At 39.6% G+C, this 15080-nt stretch overlaps 3 protein-coding genes across 4 annotated transcripts in view; 1 reads left to right on the top strand and 2 right to left on the bottom strand.

Annotated features, from left to right (window-relative positions):
* Nucleotides 1-5324, bottom strand: part of LOC119722436 (dynein beta chain, ciliary) — a 39589-nt gene extending 34265 nt beyond the window's left edge. The window contains exons 1-10 of one of the 2 annotated variants that reach the window (XM_038192557.1): nt 4977-5324; nt 4248-4441; nt 3713-3902; nt 3470-3569; nt 3141-3352; nt 2681-2914; nt 2395-2562; nt 1903-2019; nt 1270-1538; nt 653-667 (exon numbers count right to left, since the gene is read on the bottom strand). In XM_038192557.1, coding sequence (XP_038048485.1) covers nt 653-667; nt 1270-1538; nt 1903-2019; nt 2395-2562; nt 2681-2914; nt 3141-3352; nt 3470-3569; nt 3713-3902; nt 4248-4441; nt 4977-5324 — 1847 coding nt within the window. The remainder of the gene's footprint in view (nt 1-652; nt 668-1269; nt 1539-1902; nt 2020-2394; nt 2563-2680; nt 2915-3140; nt 3353-3469; nt 3570-3712; nt 3903-4247; nt 4442-4976) is intronic. The other variant, XM_038192566.1, reaches the window with a different exon arrangement.
* Nucleotides 5325-6609: 1285 nt separating this feature from the next.
* Nucleotides 6610-11134, top strand: LOC119722422 (electron transfer flavoprotein subunit alpha, mitochondrial-like). Its single transcript, XM_038192535.1, has 9 exons — nt 6610-6780; nt 7060-7209; nt 7443-7607; nt 7969-8068; nt 8208-8318; nt 8542-8646; nt 8763-8914; nt 9049-9195; nt 9823-11134. Exons 1-9 carry the CDS (start codon nt 6733-6735, stop codon nt 9859-9861), a joined length of 1017 nt encoding a protein of 338 aa, XP_038048463.1. The 5' UTR covers nt 6610-6732; the 3' UTR covers nt 9862-11134.
* Nucleotides 11135-11634: 500 nt separating this feature from the next.
* Nucleotides 11635-14907, bottom strand: LOC119722427 (28 kDa heat- and acid-stable phosphoprotein-like). The gene is made up of 6 exons (XM_038192547.1): nt 14762-14907; nt 13976-14061; nt 13471-13566; nt 12829-12956; nt 12234-12385; nt 11635-11947 (listed from the first exon to the last, which is right to left on the bottom strand). Exons 1-6 carry the CDS (start codon nt 14772-14774, stop codon nt 11910-11912), a joined length of 513 nt encoding a protein of 170 aa, XP_038048475.1. The 5' UTR covers nt 14775-14907; the 3' UTR covers nt 11635-11909.
* Nucleotides 14908-15080: the final 173 nt, after the last annotated feature.

Genomic DNA, 15080 nt, shown 5'->3' with positions numbered 1-15080 from the left:
GAAAAGTCACAAATTAGGAAACCAAAAACACAGGTAACCAATAAAGAAACCCAACCCCAAATTCAAAACTCGGAAGTTGCTCTTCAGATTGTTCTTCAAGGTTCATAGAGTGGTGCACCTCTGAGGTGTTTTCTTAGAGTGGTGATATTAGGCAGAAAATAACAAAATAGAGGAATAGGGTGAAAAATTGAAACCTGAAAATCGGATTGATCAACGAATGAGATATGGTGAAAAGATAAAGTGAAATTAACCAAACAAAGGAAAAACCAAAACAAAAACAAAAAACATTAACACCACTTGTGCTTCTTTCACCTGGAAATACAATGTGAAACAAATGAGAAAGTGGTGCACCAATCCATCCAACTTGCAAAGAATAAACAAATACACACCAAACCCAAACCAAACCAGTCACATTTGGCGTGTTGCTGAAATTGGTGTCTAAATTTGTTTTATTTAACTATCATGAATGAAAATGTGGTAAACAAAATTGACAAAAAATCCGCAATACTGAATAGATTTCTGTTGATTTTAATTTGTTCGTCTCCTAAGCAAACCAAATTTCAGCAACCAATCTCAGCAACCAATCAAAAATAACAACAAAAAAATGAAAGAAACTTTGAAGGCTAGCTCAGCCAGCGGTCGGGTCCATTACCTCCTGACTCCGGTTCTGCATTTCCACAGCAAAGGAAGGAAAAGGGAACCACGCAAACATAAATGATCAGAGGGTTTGTCATGCAAATGTCCGTCTACAATATGAGATTATTGGAATAACAATACACACATATCATTCCTTGTGCCATGCCATGCAGCATTCCAGTGCAAAGTGACAGTGAAGTAAAAGAAATTAAAATTGTTTTTGCAGCACAGGTAAAGGTCAGAAGGCATGTTTCTAGTTTGTGTCCGTTTCAAATTCCATTTAAAAAAGCGAAAATGAATTAATTTTAAAGGTACGTTAAGAATTGGGATACGACTCATTAAAATGGCTGTAATATCACTTTGAGACCAATGGAACATGTTTAAGCAATACCTTTAATTATAGGAAATTCATTATCTATGCATTGACTTCACCAGTCCACAATGTGAACATTGAATTTGTCAAGAAATATCTATTTCCTGAAATGATAAAATAAACTGACTTTGCGCTAGTTGTTGGCAAGGAAGAACTTTTCTGTAACATTTACATTGCTTAGTTCTCAATGATCTTTTATTTCATTAGAAAATAATCCTTTAAGTCGAAATACAAAAAGTTGTTCCCAATCATGTACTTACGGGTGCTCTACGTGCTTGAAGCTTGCCATTGGGTTACTGATGCGATGTTCTAACTCCTTGGACCACTTGAGTGACCCGCCTACCTCCGGCATGTTCTTATTGAGAGGTGGCCGGCCGTCCATCTTGTCAATGCATGTCATCTGTTTGTCATAGACCTCCTTAGCCTTGTCTAGGTCCTCATCAAACATGGCCAGGAGGATCGGATACTTGGGCTCAAAGTCGTCCTTGATGACTGGCCGGTCTAGCATCGGACCGTAGCAGTCTAGCATCTGTGAATGGACAATTAGTGTGGATCGTCAGCCTATATAGTGGTTAGGGTTGTTGACTTATGATCAGAGAGTCAGGGGTTCAAATCCAGCTGGTGATTGTATGTTGTGTCCTTGGGCAAGCCACCTTACCCTAACTTTCCTATTTCTCAACCCCGGAGTATGAACAGGTGCCAGCAATAGTTGTGGATGGACCTGAGATGAACTAGCATCCAATCACGAGGGAAAAGAAATATTCTTAGTCAATAAAACCAGAGATAAATACGATTTTTCAGAGATTTACGGACCATCTACAGGAGATTTGCAAACTCTTATTTAAATGTTGCCTTCATACCAATCAAAAAGAAGAAAGAATCTGAATACAGACCTTGAAGACAGATTCTAGTCCTGCGCAGTCATCAAAGCCTTGGCATAGAATGGCTCCCAGACGTCGGTCTAGATCATACACTTGCTTCTCAAAGACTTCATAGTCATCAATAAACTCCTACAATGACGGATACAATTGGGAAATAATGGTCAAATACAACAAAAACCTTTAACAAATGTACACAACATATTAATTCTTTAACATACAAAACTGACAAGCTGTTGCAATGATTCTTAATTATCTCATTAATTAATTAACCCTTACCGTCCTCAATTCTTTAAAATCAACAAGGATGTTTCAAAGCATTGTGGAAGATTTAGAGAATTTGCACTTGATCCAGCACAGAATGAGTTGATTTTGGATGATTCAAGAAGACTTCCCGCAAAAATGTTCAAGCAAAGGTGAGTAAGGGTACAGCATTCACTCAAATTCCACGAAAACCTTCAACGGAAGCTCTTCCTAGACAGAGTTGAAGAGGAAGTAATCACTCACCTGGCACTGTGGATCTAGGCCATCATAGCTCCGCTCAGCAAACACCTTGACATACTCCAAGAATTCCTCATGGATCTTCTCCACCTGTACGCTCAGCATCCGTCCCTTCATGCCTCCCATCTCGGTTTTCTCCAGCTTGCTGAACTCAACGTTGGTCTCAAATAGTTTCTGTCAGTCAGAAAAGTGACGAATCCGATTAGCAAAACCTCAGATGAGAGTCCAACCCTAGTACACAAAAACACCATGAATTATGGATTTATAGGGAGACACTTCTTAAGAAACCTACCTCCAGTATTTCCAACCTCTCCAAGAACTTGTCCATGCGAGCAAAGACCATGGAGGGAGCAAACTCCCACAGGATGGGCTCCCTGCCTTCCTTGAAGTAGTCCTTCAGCTTAGCGCGGTGGTCGTCATACAGGTTCTTGTAGCCTCGCAGCACAGCGAGGGCGCCCTTCACTTTCTCCAGGGATTCCTCGCATTCCATCTTGAAGATCTCATCAGGAGACAGGAAATTGCGACACTGGGTGGAAACAAACATGTAAAGTATGCTTGCTTGAATAATTAGAATAGTGACAGAAATAAGAAGACCTGAAATTGTAGTCACCGAAACTTTTTCCCTCAGTGTATCGAATTGTTAAAAAAGGTTTTCAAATGTAAAAGCCGGGGATGACACCAAGGCTTGAAAAACTTTCCTGATTGTGCAGTGAATTTCATGTCTTGTACTCTGACTCGTTAGGGTTTCTTACACTGTCAATGAGTGAATTGCAAATCTCCTGCAGTAGAACAATGATTCTGGGTGCTGTGTTGTAGTATTCGGAGTTACTCCAGATCAGGCAGACCACATGCATCAGAGGGCCTAGCTTGGGTAGTAGCTCAGGGAAGTCCACCTCCTCAAAACCCTCAATGTGACTTCCAAGAGGTTTCAGATACATAGTGATGTCCTGGGCCTCGGTCAACGCTATGGTTAAAAAGGGAGAAAAAGACAAAAGTGTGAATGACAATTAATCTCCAAAAGTCATAGATATGGCCAGATTTTAGCTGTGACTGCGAGTATGTTTTCCTGTTGCATACTTACCCGCTTCCACGTCCCTCTCAATGTTCTTGAAGGATGGCAGGTAGCTGCTCTCTGTTCTCTCAAGGAGTTCTTTCATCTTACGAACCTTGGGATCACGCAACTGTCAAAGAAAAGAAACCTGAGGTTAATCCCAACTACTAAACGTAAATTCAGGACAAATACACCTTTACTTTACAATCAACGAGGTTCATCATGAATCAACCAGTAGTTGAATGAATCCAGTCACAGAATCTAAGAGCTCACCTGTTGGAAGATGCATTCTAGATTCTCACACTTGGCCTTCCAGAATTGGATCTCCACAAAAGGCCCTGGGTTGAGACCTTCCAGTAGGGGCTGGGCCGAGTCTCTCTTGAGCACATCTCGGATCTGATGTGTCCAATCAATGATGACAGACTCAATGGAATGCACCAAGCTTCGATCGTAGGAATCATCCCTGCAACGGACAAGAGTTAAACAAATTAAAACCAAAAACCAAAAAACAAACAGATCCTTTCAGATTGGAGAGGGATGGTTTTGGAGTGGAATGGTATGAAGTTAATGCCTTGCTATACGTAACACAGAATATCGGCTTCTACAAATGTTAGCATCCTCCAACTAAGGATTCTGTGCTCACATCACAATGCAGATCTTCTGTGGTTAGCAGATCGCAACCAGCAGCAAACAAATTATCTGCTGAGCAGAAACATGTCGCCAGCCAAAATTTCCTGCAATACGTTTTGCTTATGACTGGTACCCTGTTGAATTCTACTTAGCGAGAAAATCGGGTAAGTAAACTCACTTCTCTTCTGCTTCAGCAGCGGTCTCCACTTTCTCGGAGCCCACAGGGAGTGGCAGGAGTGTTTTGCCCTTCACCTGGCCAGCCACTACATACACACTGCTCTTAAGGTTGTGGACGTGTCGCAGTACATCTTGAGATACAACGTAAGGCCACTGTTCATGGTTCCTCGGGTTGGCTAACAGAGGCACAAGCACCTGCGTAAAGAAAATTTAAAACTCAATACAGTTTCTCTATCAACATATCAATGATATTGATAAACACATTATCATTTTTTTTGTTTACACAATTTTTTCTTAAGAATTTTTTTTGTAAACAAACTTTGGAAACTGAGCCTCTTAAATAATATTGGCCTGGCCCAACATTCCTGCAAACATTAAAATACTGGACAATCAAAATCATTTTTTCAGGGGATTTTAGACTAGCCTAAACAATCAAATTTTCAAAACCTATTTTCCAAGAAAAAAAATTATTGTTAAAATCAAAATGTCCTTGTTTAACATTTTAAACAGATTTAGGCTAAATGTTTTGAAATTATATTATTTAATTTATGAGAAGGAAGTTAATTTTACCCTTGATACAGTTCAAGTGATCACCTAAACATAATTTGCTTACAATAAATAATTAAGTCTGTTTGTTAGAAAAAATATTTTATTTGACCTCACATTTCATATTCATTAATAATAATAGGCCTAAATTAATTAACATTCCCATTTTAACATTAAAATTCACCTCGTCGACAAGGGCAGAAAGCTGTTCCAATGGTGAATACGACAGATCACCATACACCAAGTTCTGTTTGAAGTTGTCCTTTCCGAGGGCCTCCTTGTTCTTCTTGATGAAATAGATCGCTTTGCTGTTTTTCAGGGTCTCTGGAAATTCGGATGACGGCGTGATCAAACCGGCAGAATTTACCGTGAAGACAACCTGTGGAATGTCGGCTTTTTCAAGGAATTCTTGAATGAGAAGCTTGTTGTCTTCGACACCTATGCATTTGGCCCATTTGTCCGGCTTCAGTTTGTAGCTTTTCAGAATGTAGTCTGATATAAAATCAAATCTTGCATCGGAGACTTCCCCCATGTTGAATGTGGATCAGGCAGTCAAGCGTAAAGATTCAGTTGCTCGAGAAATCGGCGGAGCCGTCACACAAAAAGCTCAGTTTTTCATTCCTTTCACAACAAGTCAACGAGAAATTTGGCCGGAAAATATATCAGTGTAGCAAAGGCTTCCCTTTGGTTGTATTTTAGATTGAACTTCATGGAATTTACCGACGATTTCCTTGATTGTAGAAGTTCACCACCGTCCCGTTTCGTCAGCGCTGCAAACTTCGTACACAGAATTATTGATTCAATATGGCGTCTGTGTGTAAATTGATCGTTCTTTGCGCCGTTGCCAGGGACGTCAACTTTCTGTTTACAATTAGTTTATGGTCTTGCCTCCGACGCAAATGCACGATATTTTAACCAACGGGAAACCAGACTAATGCAATAAATCAATCAATCAATCAAAAAGTGTCAACGCAGCAGGGGGTGGTGTTTTGGGTTTTTTTTTTTTTTTTGGAGGGGGGGGGCTCTAACTCTTACAAAATGCACTCAACTTGATAAAATTATGGTGGGGTAGGAGTTCGGGGTGGGGAAGTAGTCCCCAAAATATTATTATTTAACAATTATTTTCAATATTTTCGCAATAGAGAAAAATTCTTGCAGAAGAAAGTTGCGAAACACATATTTATGTAAACTGTTTTCATTGTGCGATTGAGTGTGCGATTGAGTGTGTATTTACAATAACCATTTCTTCCTCCATGCAATAACAAATACATTAACAATATTTTGTATACTGCTCAAGGTTATCATAGGACCATCGATCGAAAACCAATTGAAGTGATTATTTCCCTTTCTATGGGCAGTCAAATACTCAAGGGGCGGATCCAGAACCAAATTTTCTTGGGGGAGGGGGAAGAGGGCTCGAGTATTTTTTTTTTTTCAAAAAGAGGAAGGGGGTTAAGTATATACATACATGTAGTATATCATGCGATGTTGCCACATTGTAGTACAGTGTATTAAAACTAAAATGTATGTGTAGTAGCTAGCTGATGGTTTGCGGGGGAACTATGCAACGTACGTTTTAATTTATTGCCTAAAAATTAAAAAATATAATAATGTGTGGGCTTTGAATTGAGCTGGTCCACGGACCCGACCCCCCCCCCCTTTCAAATCATTTCAATTTACAGGGGACTGTGATAAACTTTAATTAGCCCCGGTTTAGTTGACTCCAAATTTAATTTCTGAAATTTAGAAGATCGACAGGTTCTACTACTAGAGGGCGCTATTAATGGTGTGAAAAATTGCATAATTGGAACGCGCGTGAAGATCTACAGAGGGCGCTATGATATCGTGACATAACATTGTGCCCGGCCGTGAAAATTAGTTGCGTAAATCCATTCTTAAAATCATTATTCTGAGGAGTTTTTCACAAAATTTGAACAAAAATGTTTGGTTTGATTGCAAGGAATTCTTCTCGCAGGATTTGCCAATCGGTAAGTTTTGTAAAAGTGATAGAAATTCGCGATTATAATTTTCCGAACCGGACTGATCTGTGATCAGTGTACCATCAATCATGACCATGAGTGTACTGAGCTGCGAATGGCCGGGGGGCGGGGGGGGGGGGGGGGGGTTGAACTGTAAACTACGGTAAGACTCAACAGTTTCAAATTATTATATTTGTAAAGTTTTGTATCACAGTACAAAACAAATCAGAATTTTTCAATACATCGTTTATAATTACAAATTGTTCCGTTTTCTCTATTCATACACAGTTTTCAGTGCTGAGTCGTCACAATAGCACGCTGGTGATCGTTGAACACAACAATGAATCTGTCACGCCCATCACCTTAAACACATTGACTGCCGCCTCTAAGATTGGAGGAGATGTGTCGTGTCTGGTGGCTGGAACTGGCTGTGGAAAGGTAAGAATGTCAACAGAGGATTATCTGGTTTAATAAAATTTAAAACTTGGGAAAAATGTTAACTTTTACAAAATGGATTCTGATTCAATCCAGGAGTCACAAGTCTGTTCAGAATCAACTCAAATTTTCCCTCAATTATATTCAGTAGTGAAAGACTTAACTGCCCCCCTAAAATTAACAGAAAGCTCATTGAACAATTTTTTAAGGTAATTTTCCCCTGTTTTTGCCTTCAGGTTGTTGAGGAGTTATCCAAAGTACCAGGCGTCAGCAAGATCATGGTGGCTGACAACGAAGCTTACAAAGGATTCCTGCCAGAAGCATTGACACCGCTGCTAGTTGCCACACAGAAACAATTCAACTTCACTCACATCACATCAGGGGCAACAGCATTTGGCAAGGTGAACAGACTAGAAACCTACAACTTCCTCTAAATTTTTGCCAGAAACATTCTAGATGAATCCCCCAATCCACAAGAAACCAAAGTTGTATTCTTTGCAAGTACTGTCGTTGTCAGTGAGGCCCATGTAGCTGGGCCGTACTATCCCCAATCCTGCGAAATCCTTCAAAACCATCAGATAGAATTTGAAGGTGCTGGCAGCATAAGTGTTGACTTGTTGAAATTTGTTTCAAAAGTTGATATTTTGAAAAAAAGTATGTATACCAGTTACCACACCATATGAAATTATTCCATCTGGAATGTACTTCTGTTGTTTACACTTCCTTAATTGATAAAAAAGAGTTTGCGTTTTTGTTTCACAGAACTTGATTCCAAGGCTGGCGGCTAAGCTGGATGTGTCACCGATCTCAGACATCATCGGAATCGAATCACCAGACACGTTTGTCAGAACCATCTATGCAGGTAAGATCCGTCACATCATCAACATGTCCACGCCTCCCCGGTAACTTAATGCTGACTTGTCTTCTTGTTTTACTGACAAAATTAGCTTTCATGTTAACACAAGCTGACTGGCCAAAAACTGTTCTGGTTCCTTCTGCAGGCAATGCAGTATCAACCATTCGTAGCTTGGATGCAGTCAAGGTGTTCAGTGTGAGAGGCACAGCGTTTGAGGCAGTCGAAGTTGGAAGTGGCTCAGCTGCTTCAGAACAAGGTAAAAAAAATAACAAACTATTATTATTTAATCAATTCTTTAGTACCTGCACTACACTGTATTACATTGTATTAAATTCCTTAGAAATACATGAAACCATTCTGAACGGGGCAGTTTTGGGCGGTACAGAGAGTAACAGGCAGGGCAGTTTTGTGCAGTGTAGGGACAAATGTTAAGAGTTGACACAATCTCAAGCTCTGGCATGATTTAATATTTCCTCCAGCCCCTGATCCCGGCGCTACCAATGATTTGTCAACGTGGGAGAGCCAATCTCTCAGCAAGAGTGACCGACCAGAACTGACCAGCGCCGATAACGTCATCTCAGGAGGTATGTAAAGCAGAAGGGAGTAACGGTGACACCAGTAGTTTTAGATTGAAAACAATATTGATCAAGCAAGTATTATTTTTCTTTGGGATGCAATGTTGTGTGTTTTGATTTGCCAGGCCGCGGTATGAAAAACGGCGAGAACTTTGAGCTTCTTTACAAGTTAGCCGACAAGATGCACGCTGCCGTTGGTGCATCCAGAGCAGCAGTTGATGCCGGCTTCGTACCCAACGACATGCAGGTCGGACAGACAGGAAAGATTGTCGCTCCAGTAAGTTGTTTCATTTTTTCCTCACATTGTGCTGTGATAGATTTCCTTCCCCACCCCCGATAGTGCATCCAGCTGACTGGCAAAGACTTACGAAAAAAATCCTTGGTAACATTTCTCTTGAATTTTTTTTTCAGCAACTGTACATAGCTGTGGGAATCTCCGGTGCTATACAGCATCTAGCCGGTATGAAGGACAGCAAAGTGATTGTTGCTATCAACAAGGATCCTGAGGCTCCTATATTCCAAGTAGCTGACTACGGACTGGTTGCAGATCTCTTCAAGGTAACGGAAGGAAAAACTTACCCTAAGCCTCAAGAGTTGTGGTCGAGTCAATCAAAAGTCAGATCACAAATCAAATCACAAGTTGGGTACATGTAATAAGCAACAAGGGGGCAAGCAATAACAAATAGCTTGTGACTTGACTTGAGACTGGAGGACTTGTGATGACTTGTGATTGACTTGTGATTGACTTGTGATTGACTTGCGCTGACTTGTGGTGGACTTGTGATGATTTGAGATTGACTTGTGATCAACTTGTGATTGACTTGTAACGACTCGTGATTGACTTGTGATTGACTTGCGATGACTTGTGATCGACTTGTGATCGACTTGTGATTGACTTGTGATTGGCTAGTGATGGACTTGTGATGACTTGTGATTGACTTGTGATGACTTGTGATTGACTTACGATGACTTGTGATAGACTTGTGATGACTTGCGATTGACTTGTGAAGGACTTGCGATTGACTTGTGATCGATTTGTGATTGACTTGTTATTATCCTAATGTTATTGATACCACAAAACTCATTGGACATGGCTGTTATAGTGTTCCATATTCTGTATTTGACATCAAATTTATCTTTGAATCAAATTTTAAACCATATTTGTTCTTTCTGCTTTTCTTTCAGGCCGTACCAGAAATGACGGATATTATTGAGAAAAAGTGAACACCTTTCAATGGTAGAGTCTGAGGCACATGGACTGTTCATCATTCATGGTTATGTCCTCAATTGTCTCAGAATTTGCCTCAAAATCGTGATCCTTAAAACATGCAGTGGGATGAAACAGGATTTTACCCTAAATATTTCTATCATTTAAAAAAAGAATGCTCGAATGGATAGTTGAAAAGGACATTCTCAGGTCATTTTTGTGTGACAAAAAAAATTGTATGGGACTTAAAATGTTTGATACTTATCTTTCTAGTAAAGACTTACTCTTAATTTCACTCTTTGGTCAGTAACATTTACTTTTATTCAAGCCAATGCCAATTTGGAAAAGAATTAATATGAGAAACACAAACTTCCTGTTCAAGTCTTCATAATAATTGTAAATAACTGAACAAGTTTGAACAATGGCTATTGTTAACGAGTGATTTAGTGATTTGATAAATACTGTACACAATAAAGAAGAACCACAATTACAGATCAGTAGAATATTACATTCTTTTATTGTATTTGTATGAATGCTACAATAAGTTTACACATAAAATGAACTTTGACCAAAAAAGGTCAGAGAGTTTGTAAAACAAAAGCAAGTATAGGATCAGAACACGCAATCCAGTTCGCAAGTGATTGCCTCATAGGCCAACACGCACCACTGATTACTAGCACCCATTGGCTTAAAGCACGACACTTTGCACTGCTTCCAGTTCCAATAGTTCCCCATGTGCAATGGGCGTGATTTATGTTGAAATGACGTCACCCTCACAAACCAGATAGCCAGGGCGGTTTCGGGCAGTACAATGACTAAAGGGTTACATGACCTTTTACAAATTGAAAGAGAAATAAATGAATAAAAATCTGAAATGACATCTGAATATTGTATTCTGCAGATTGTAAACCAACTTCAAGGGGTTCGCTATGTTTTTAAGCTGTAAATGTGTAGGAAAATTCTTCAAAATCATTTTACTATAGTGTCACATAAAGGCAGAAATGACAGATTTAGAGATAAACATGTTTCGTTTTTGAAGACGGCATTAAAAATTGTAACACAAAACGAACACTGCAGTAAAGGATACCAGACTCAACTTGTTTCTATTGTTCAACAAAATTGGTACTTTAAAAAAATGGAACAAAATCGCCATGTACTCCAAAATTATTTAAATAAATATCACTTTGGAAGTACGTGCATTGCAAAAACAAAAATAGTTTGAAAAGAAATTTTCACACAGTAAACAATGTTTCAGTAAATGTTTATGACTCAATTTCACTGATCCCCCCCCCCCTAAAAAAAAAATCAACACAAAATGTTATGATTAAATTCTGATACCTCTCGTTTCAGTTATAATATGAAACTTTTTGGAAGTGTTTGCTGTTTTATTCAATTGAAGCACAATTCTTTTTTTTATTAATTGGGCCAAATAAATATCTTTTTGCAATATTCAATCTTTGTGCAACACTTTTTTTTGAAGATGGTTCAGACTTAATTTAGAAACATGTAAATAAGGTGCTACAAGATTAAAGGTAATATTCAACCATTGCAAACATCAAAAAACAAAACTATCAAATAATTATGAAATACCTTACTTGACTGTAAGTGAATAATAGTCTCAAGCATCCTGTGAAATCATGGCAAATGGTGTGCTGTCATTTTCAAGAAAAGTGGAATTTTTGTATCAATTTACGATGGTCAGCCGACAATCGTTGGGAAAAACGGACAAGCCAGCTAGTCTGGTTGCCTGACCTGACAATTCCCCAACATCTATAAATTGTTTTCTTCGTCTGAAGTAGAGTCAGGGAACCAGACTACAAGAAGATAATTTTTTTCTTGGTTATTCCAGCATCTATGAACACAAACCTTTGAACAGGTCAATGTAACAATCTTTGCTACAAAATAACAACCCCCAAAATCTATCCATTTCTTAAAGTTACAGCAAAAGCAAACGTTGAATATTACCTTTAAAGTTTGAGTAGTGTGTACGACCCCGACCCTACTATTTTTACATACATATTTCATAATTCACCGATGATTTCTCTTCTACATTTTTTCCATTTCGTCATTTTTTCCTTGCAGCAGCTTTGGCTTCCTCTTTTGCTGTAAAAATGAATAACAAAAAAACCTAATAATAATCTACAGTTAAAGCTTAAAGTTAGTTCACCGTTTCTGATTGTTTTATTAGCGCTGATCACTGAGCATAAACAACTTCTTTGAGAAAACTACTTTGTTGTTAATTACATGCGAAGTGGGTGATATTAAAAACTAGGGCAGTTAAAATTTCAGCAGGGCAGTCAAATTTTAGGGTTGGCATAAAACTTAAATTTCCTAAGGGGAAAAAAGTCATGAAAATAGCCAAACTTATCGTCTGGTGATTTCTTCTAACCTTTTTTCTCTTGTTCTCTCTTTTTGGCCGCTTCCTCCCGTTCTTTGCGGATGATTGCTAGCCTTGCCAGGTCTGCCTGGGCTTCAGGCGTCTTGCCTTCCCTGTGAAGCTTCAAATATCGCTGTGTGGCCTCTTCTTTCTCTATCTCTTTTCTGTCAATTTATCAGAAAAAAAATCTGCTTATTTATTGTTAGGAGAGCTAGTGTGTGGAGAATGACATGTATATTTGTCTTCACAGAGGTATTAGTAAAGTCTGTCACGAGCCAATGTGGCCCATCAGGCTGGCTATTTATCTCCGGTATCAGTAGCATGAAACGACAGAGAAAATATTTTATTCCCCTGGATGGGATGCTAGTCCATTGCAGGTTACTCCCCAGCTAATGCCGGTACCCATTTTATACTCCTGGGTGGAGAGGGGCAAGTGGGGGTGAAGTGGCTTGCCCAAGGCTGGAACATATTGCCAGCAGCTGGATTCGAACCCCTGACCCTGTGATCATGAATCACGAACCCTAACCACTAGGCCGAACTACCCTCAACTGCGCAGAACAGTAAATCAGTTAATTCTTTTGAATACTTTTGGTTGAAGCGTTCTAACCTTTCTCTTCTTGATAAGGCTGCCGTTCCGGATTCATTGACATCGACTTGCGACGCTTTCTTCATTTTGTTTGCCACTCGGTTTGGGTTTTCAATAGCTATGAGGTGACTGACGCCTTTGTGTCCTTGCTACAAGAAACAAAACAAACAAACAAAAAGTTATAAAAAATGTGATTAGAGTTCGATTCAAGCCTCAGTCACGCTACTCTCTTTTAACTGTCTTCAGTTAATAACCCTAACTCCCTAGGCAGTTTTGCTAGGATACCTCAATCCTGCAAAATGCTCATTTTTTTCTTGATGTGGTCCTTTCAGGAGTGACCACTGCCTCAATCCTGCAAAATCCTCCAGCAATCACTGTCAATGTGTTGAGGCAGAGCCAGTGACATCCTGGAGCAGTGCAGAGGATTTCCAGTATAATGTAGGCCTAAATTTATGCACGGCTGAACACAAACAACACAAGGTCTGGCCAAAGACCTTGACACAGTGCATCCTCCAAAATCAGCCACACAGATTTGCCATAAAGCCTCAATCCTGCAAAATCCTCCATTTTGCAAAGAGGATTTTGGAGAATTTGGGAAGGTTACGGTAATAATGGTGAATATTTTGACTACACTGCCTCCAGAGAGTACAGCTATGAACTAACATCTTCGTCGGAGTCTGAGTCCGAGTCTGTGTCAGATATCGTCTTTGCCGGCTGTTTTGCTGTCCCTTCGTCTCCACTCCCTTCTTTAGCTGGTTCCTGCATCAAATCAAAACCAAAGACAAAGACAAGATGAATACATAAGTATCAAACCGGCACACTGGTTCTTTGCTCACCTTCTGTTTCTTCACCTTCTATGGGTTCACATGTGGAATATGGTTATAGTCTTTACCTTAATTCAGTAGGATTTCCTAGAATCTCATTCTGTGTACCCCCTTAAAATCTTCACATTAAAGTTTTTTTGTCTCAATTAAGTTTCAGGTTCAGATGATTTTTGCGGCTTCTGGCTCAACTTAGGTCCATGTTTTGCTTTATGTATTTAAAAGTTGTGCGTGAAGTTCTTTCCTCTTGCTTTGGGAAGTTTGGACATTAAGCTTTCCAAAATTATTCCGACGCCAAAGTTTTGACCATCATCGTAGATTTGTTCCATCTTCTGGACACAACCTACCCTCCACTCATGTGCCCTCATTTGGTCATCAATCTCCTCCGGATTGTTGAATTTCCGGCTCCGCCCCTTGTGGCCTCCCTTACGACCTGTGAATTCAATTAATTAATTATGCATGTAAATTAGATTGTACAGAGCTATTTGTCAACAGATTAAGTAGAATAATTAAGTAGAATAATTAAGGAGAATAATTAATATTAGGGCCTTTTTAGGGGTGTGCATCGGAGCCAGGGCTCCGAATGCCCGGTACTCCAATACCTGGCTCCGATGCACACCCCTAATATTAATTGCTGACTCGGTCATCATGGTCATACTCGGGCCTGAGTACTATAACTAGTATCGATCAGGAACTTTTCACAGGAAATTAAACACTTTGGCCAAGTTCGGGCGGTCTGTTCTTGACACGGGTATATTGTTCTCGCACTCGAATGGCCAACGGCGGACGTGAACAAGACCTAGAAACACTGCACTCGGAACAGGATCACACAACACTTTTCCGTCAGTGTTTTGCACGAACAATATACCAGAGTCAAGAACAAACTGCCCAAACTCGGCCTTTGAGATTTTATTTTATGATCGAGTTTCACATGTTTCATGAGCTTGGGAAACACCCCCCCCCCCCCCCGGCCCGTATCGTGCATGTGCAATAGCAAATTAGTTTTCCAAGTCAAAGAGCATGAAGAGTAGACCAAGTTCCAATGACGTTCCAAATTGTCAAATTTTGCAAGTATTTCACACCGTACCCTCAGTGAGTGGCCTCACAAATAAGCCGATCCAGGGAATACTTACCTCCTCTAGGCATTTTTGGAAACTCTTTGATCTCACAAACACTTTCTCACAATGGTCAAAACAGTGAAAATCTGTCTGATTGCACAATGGCAAACAACCAAACGCAGAGTGTGGACTTCACGCATGAACTACACGTTGTATTTGCAAATTCAGTCCCAAATGTGTCCATAGTCCCAACTGCAGTCGGGTAGTTTTTCAATCGGGAATACCAAATTAAAGCGCAAAATTTCTCTCCACCGTAAACTATACTGCATGCGCATGTATTGTAAAATACTACATAATTATTATAATTTAACCCAGCAAAACTTGAATTTGTATA

The sequence above is a fragment of the Patiria miniata genome, unplaced genomic scaffold (assembly GCF_015706575.1).
Source record: "Patiria miniata isolate m_02_andy unplaced genomic scaffold, ASM1570657v1 HiC_scaffold_1, whole genome shotgun sequence".
NCBI classification, from domain to species: Eukaryota; Metazoa; Echinodermata; class Asteroidea; order Valvatida; family Asterinidae; genus Patiria; species Patiria miniata.
This window is presented reverse-complemented; position numbering and strand designations above follow the sequence as displayed.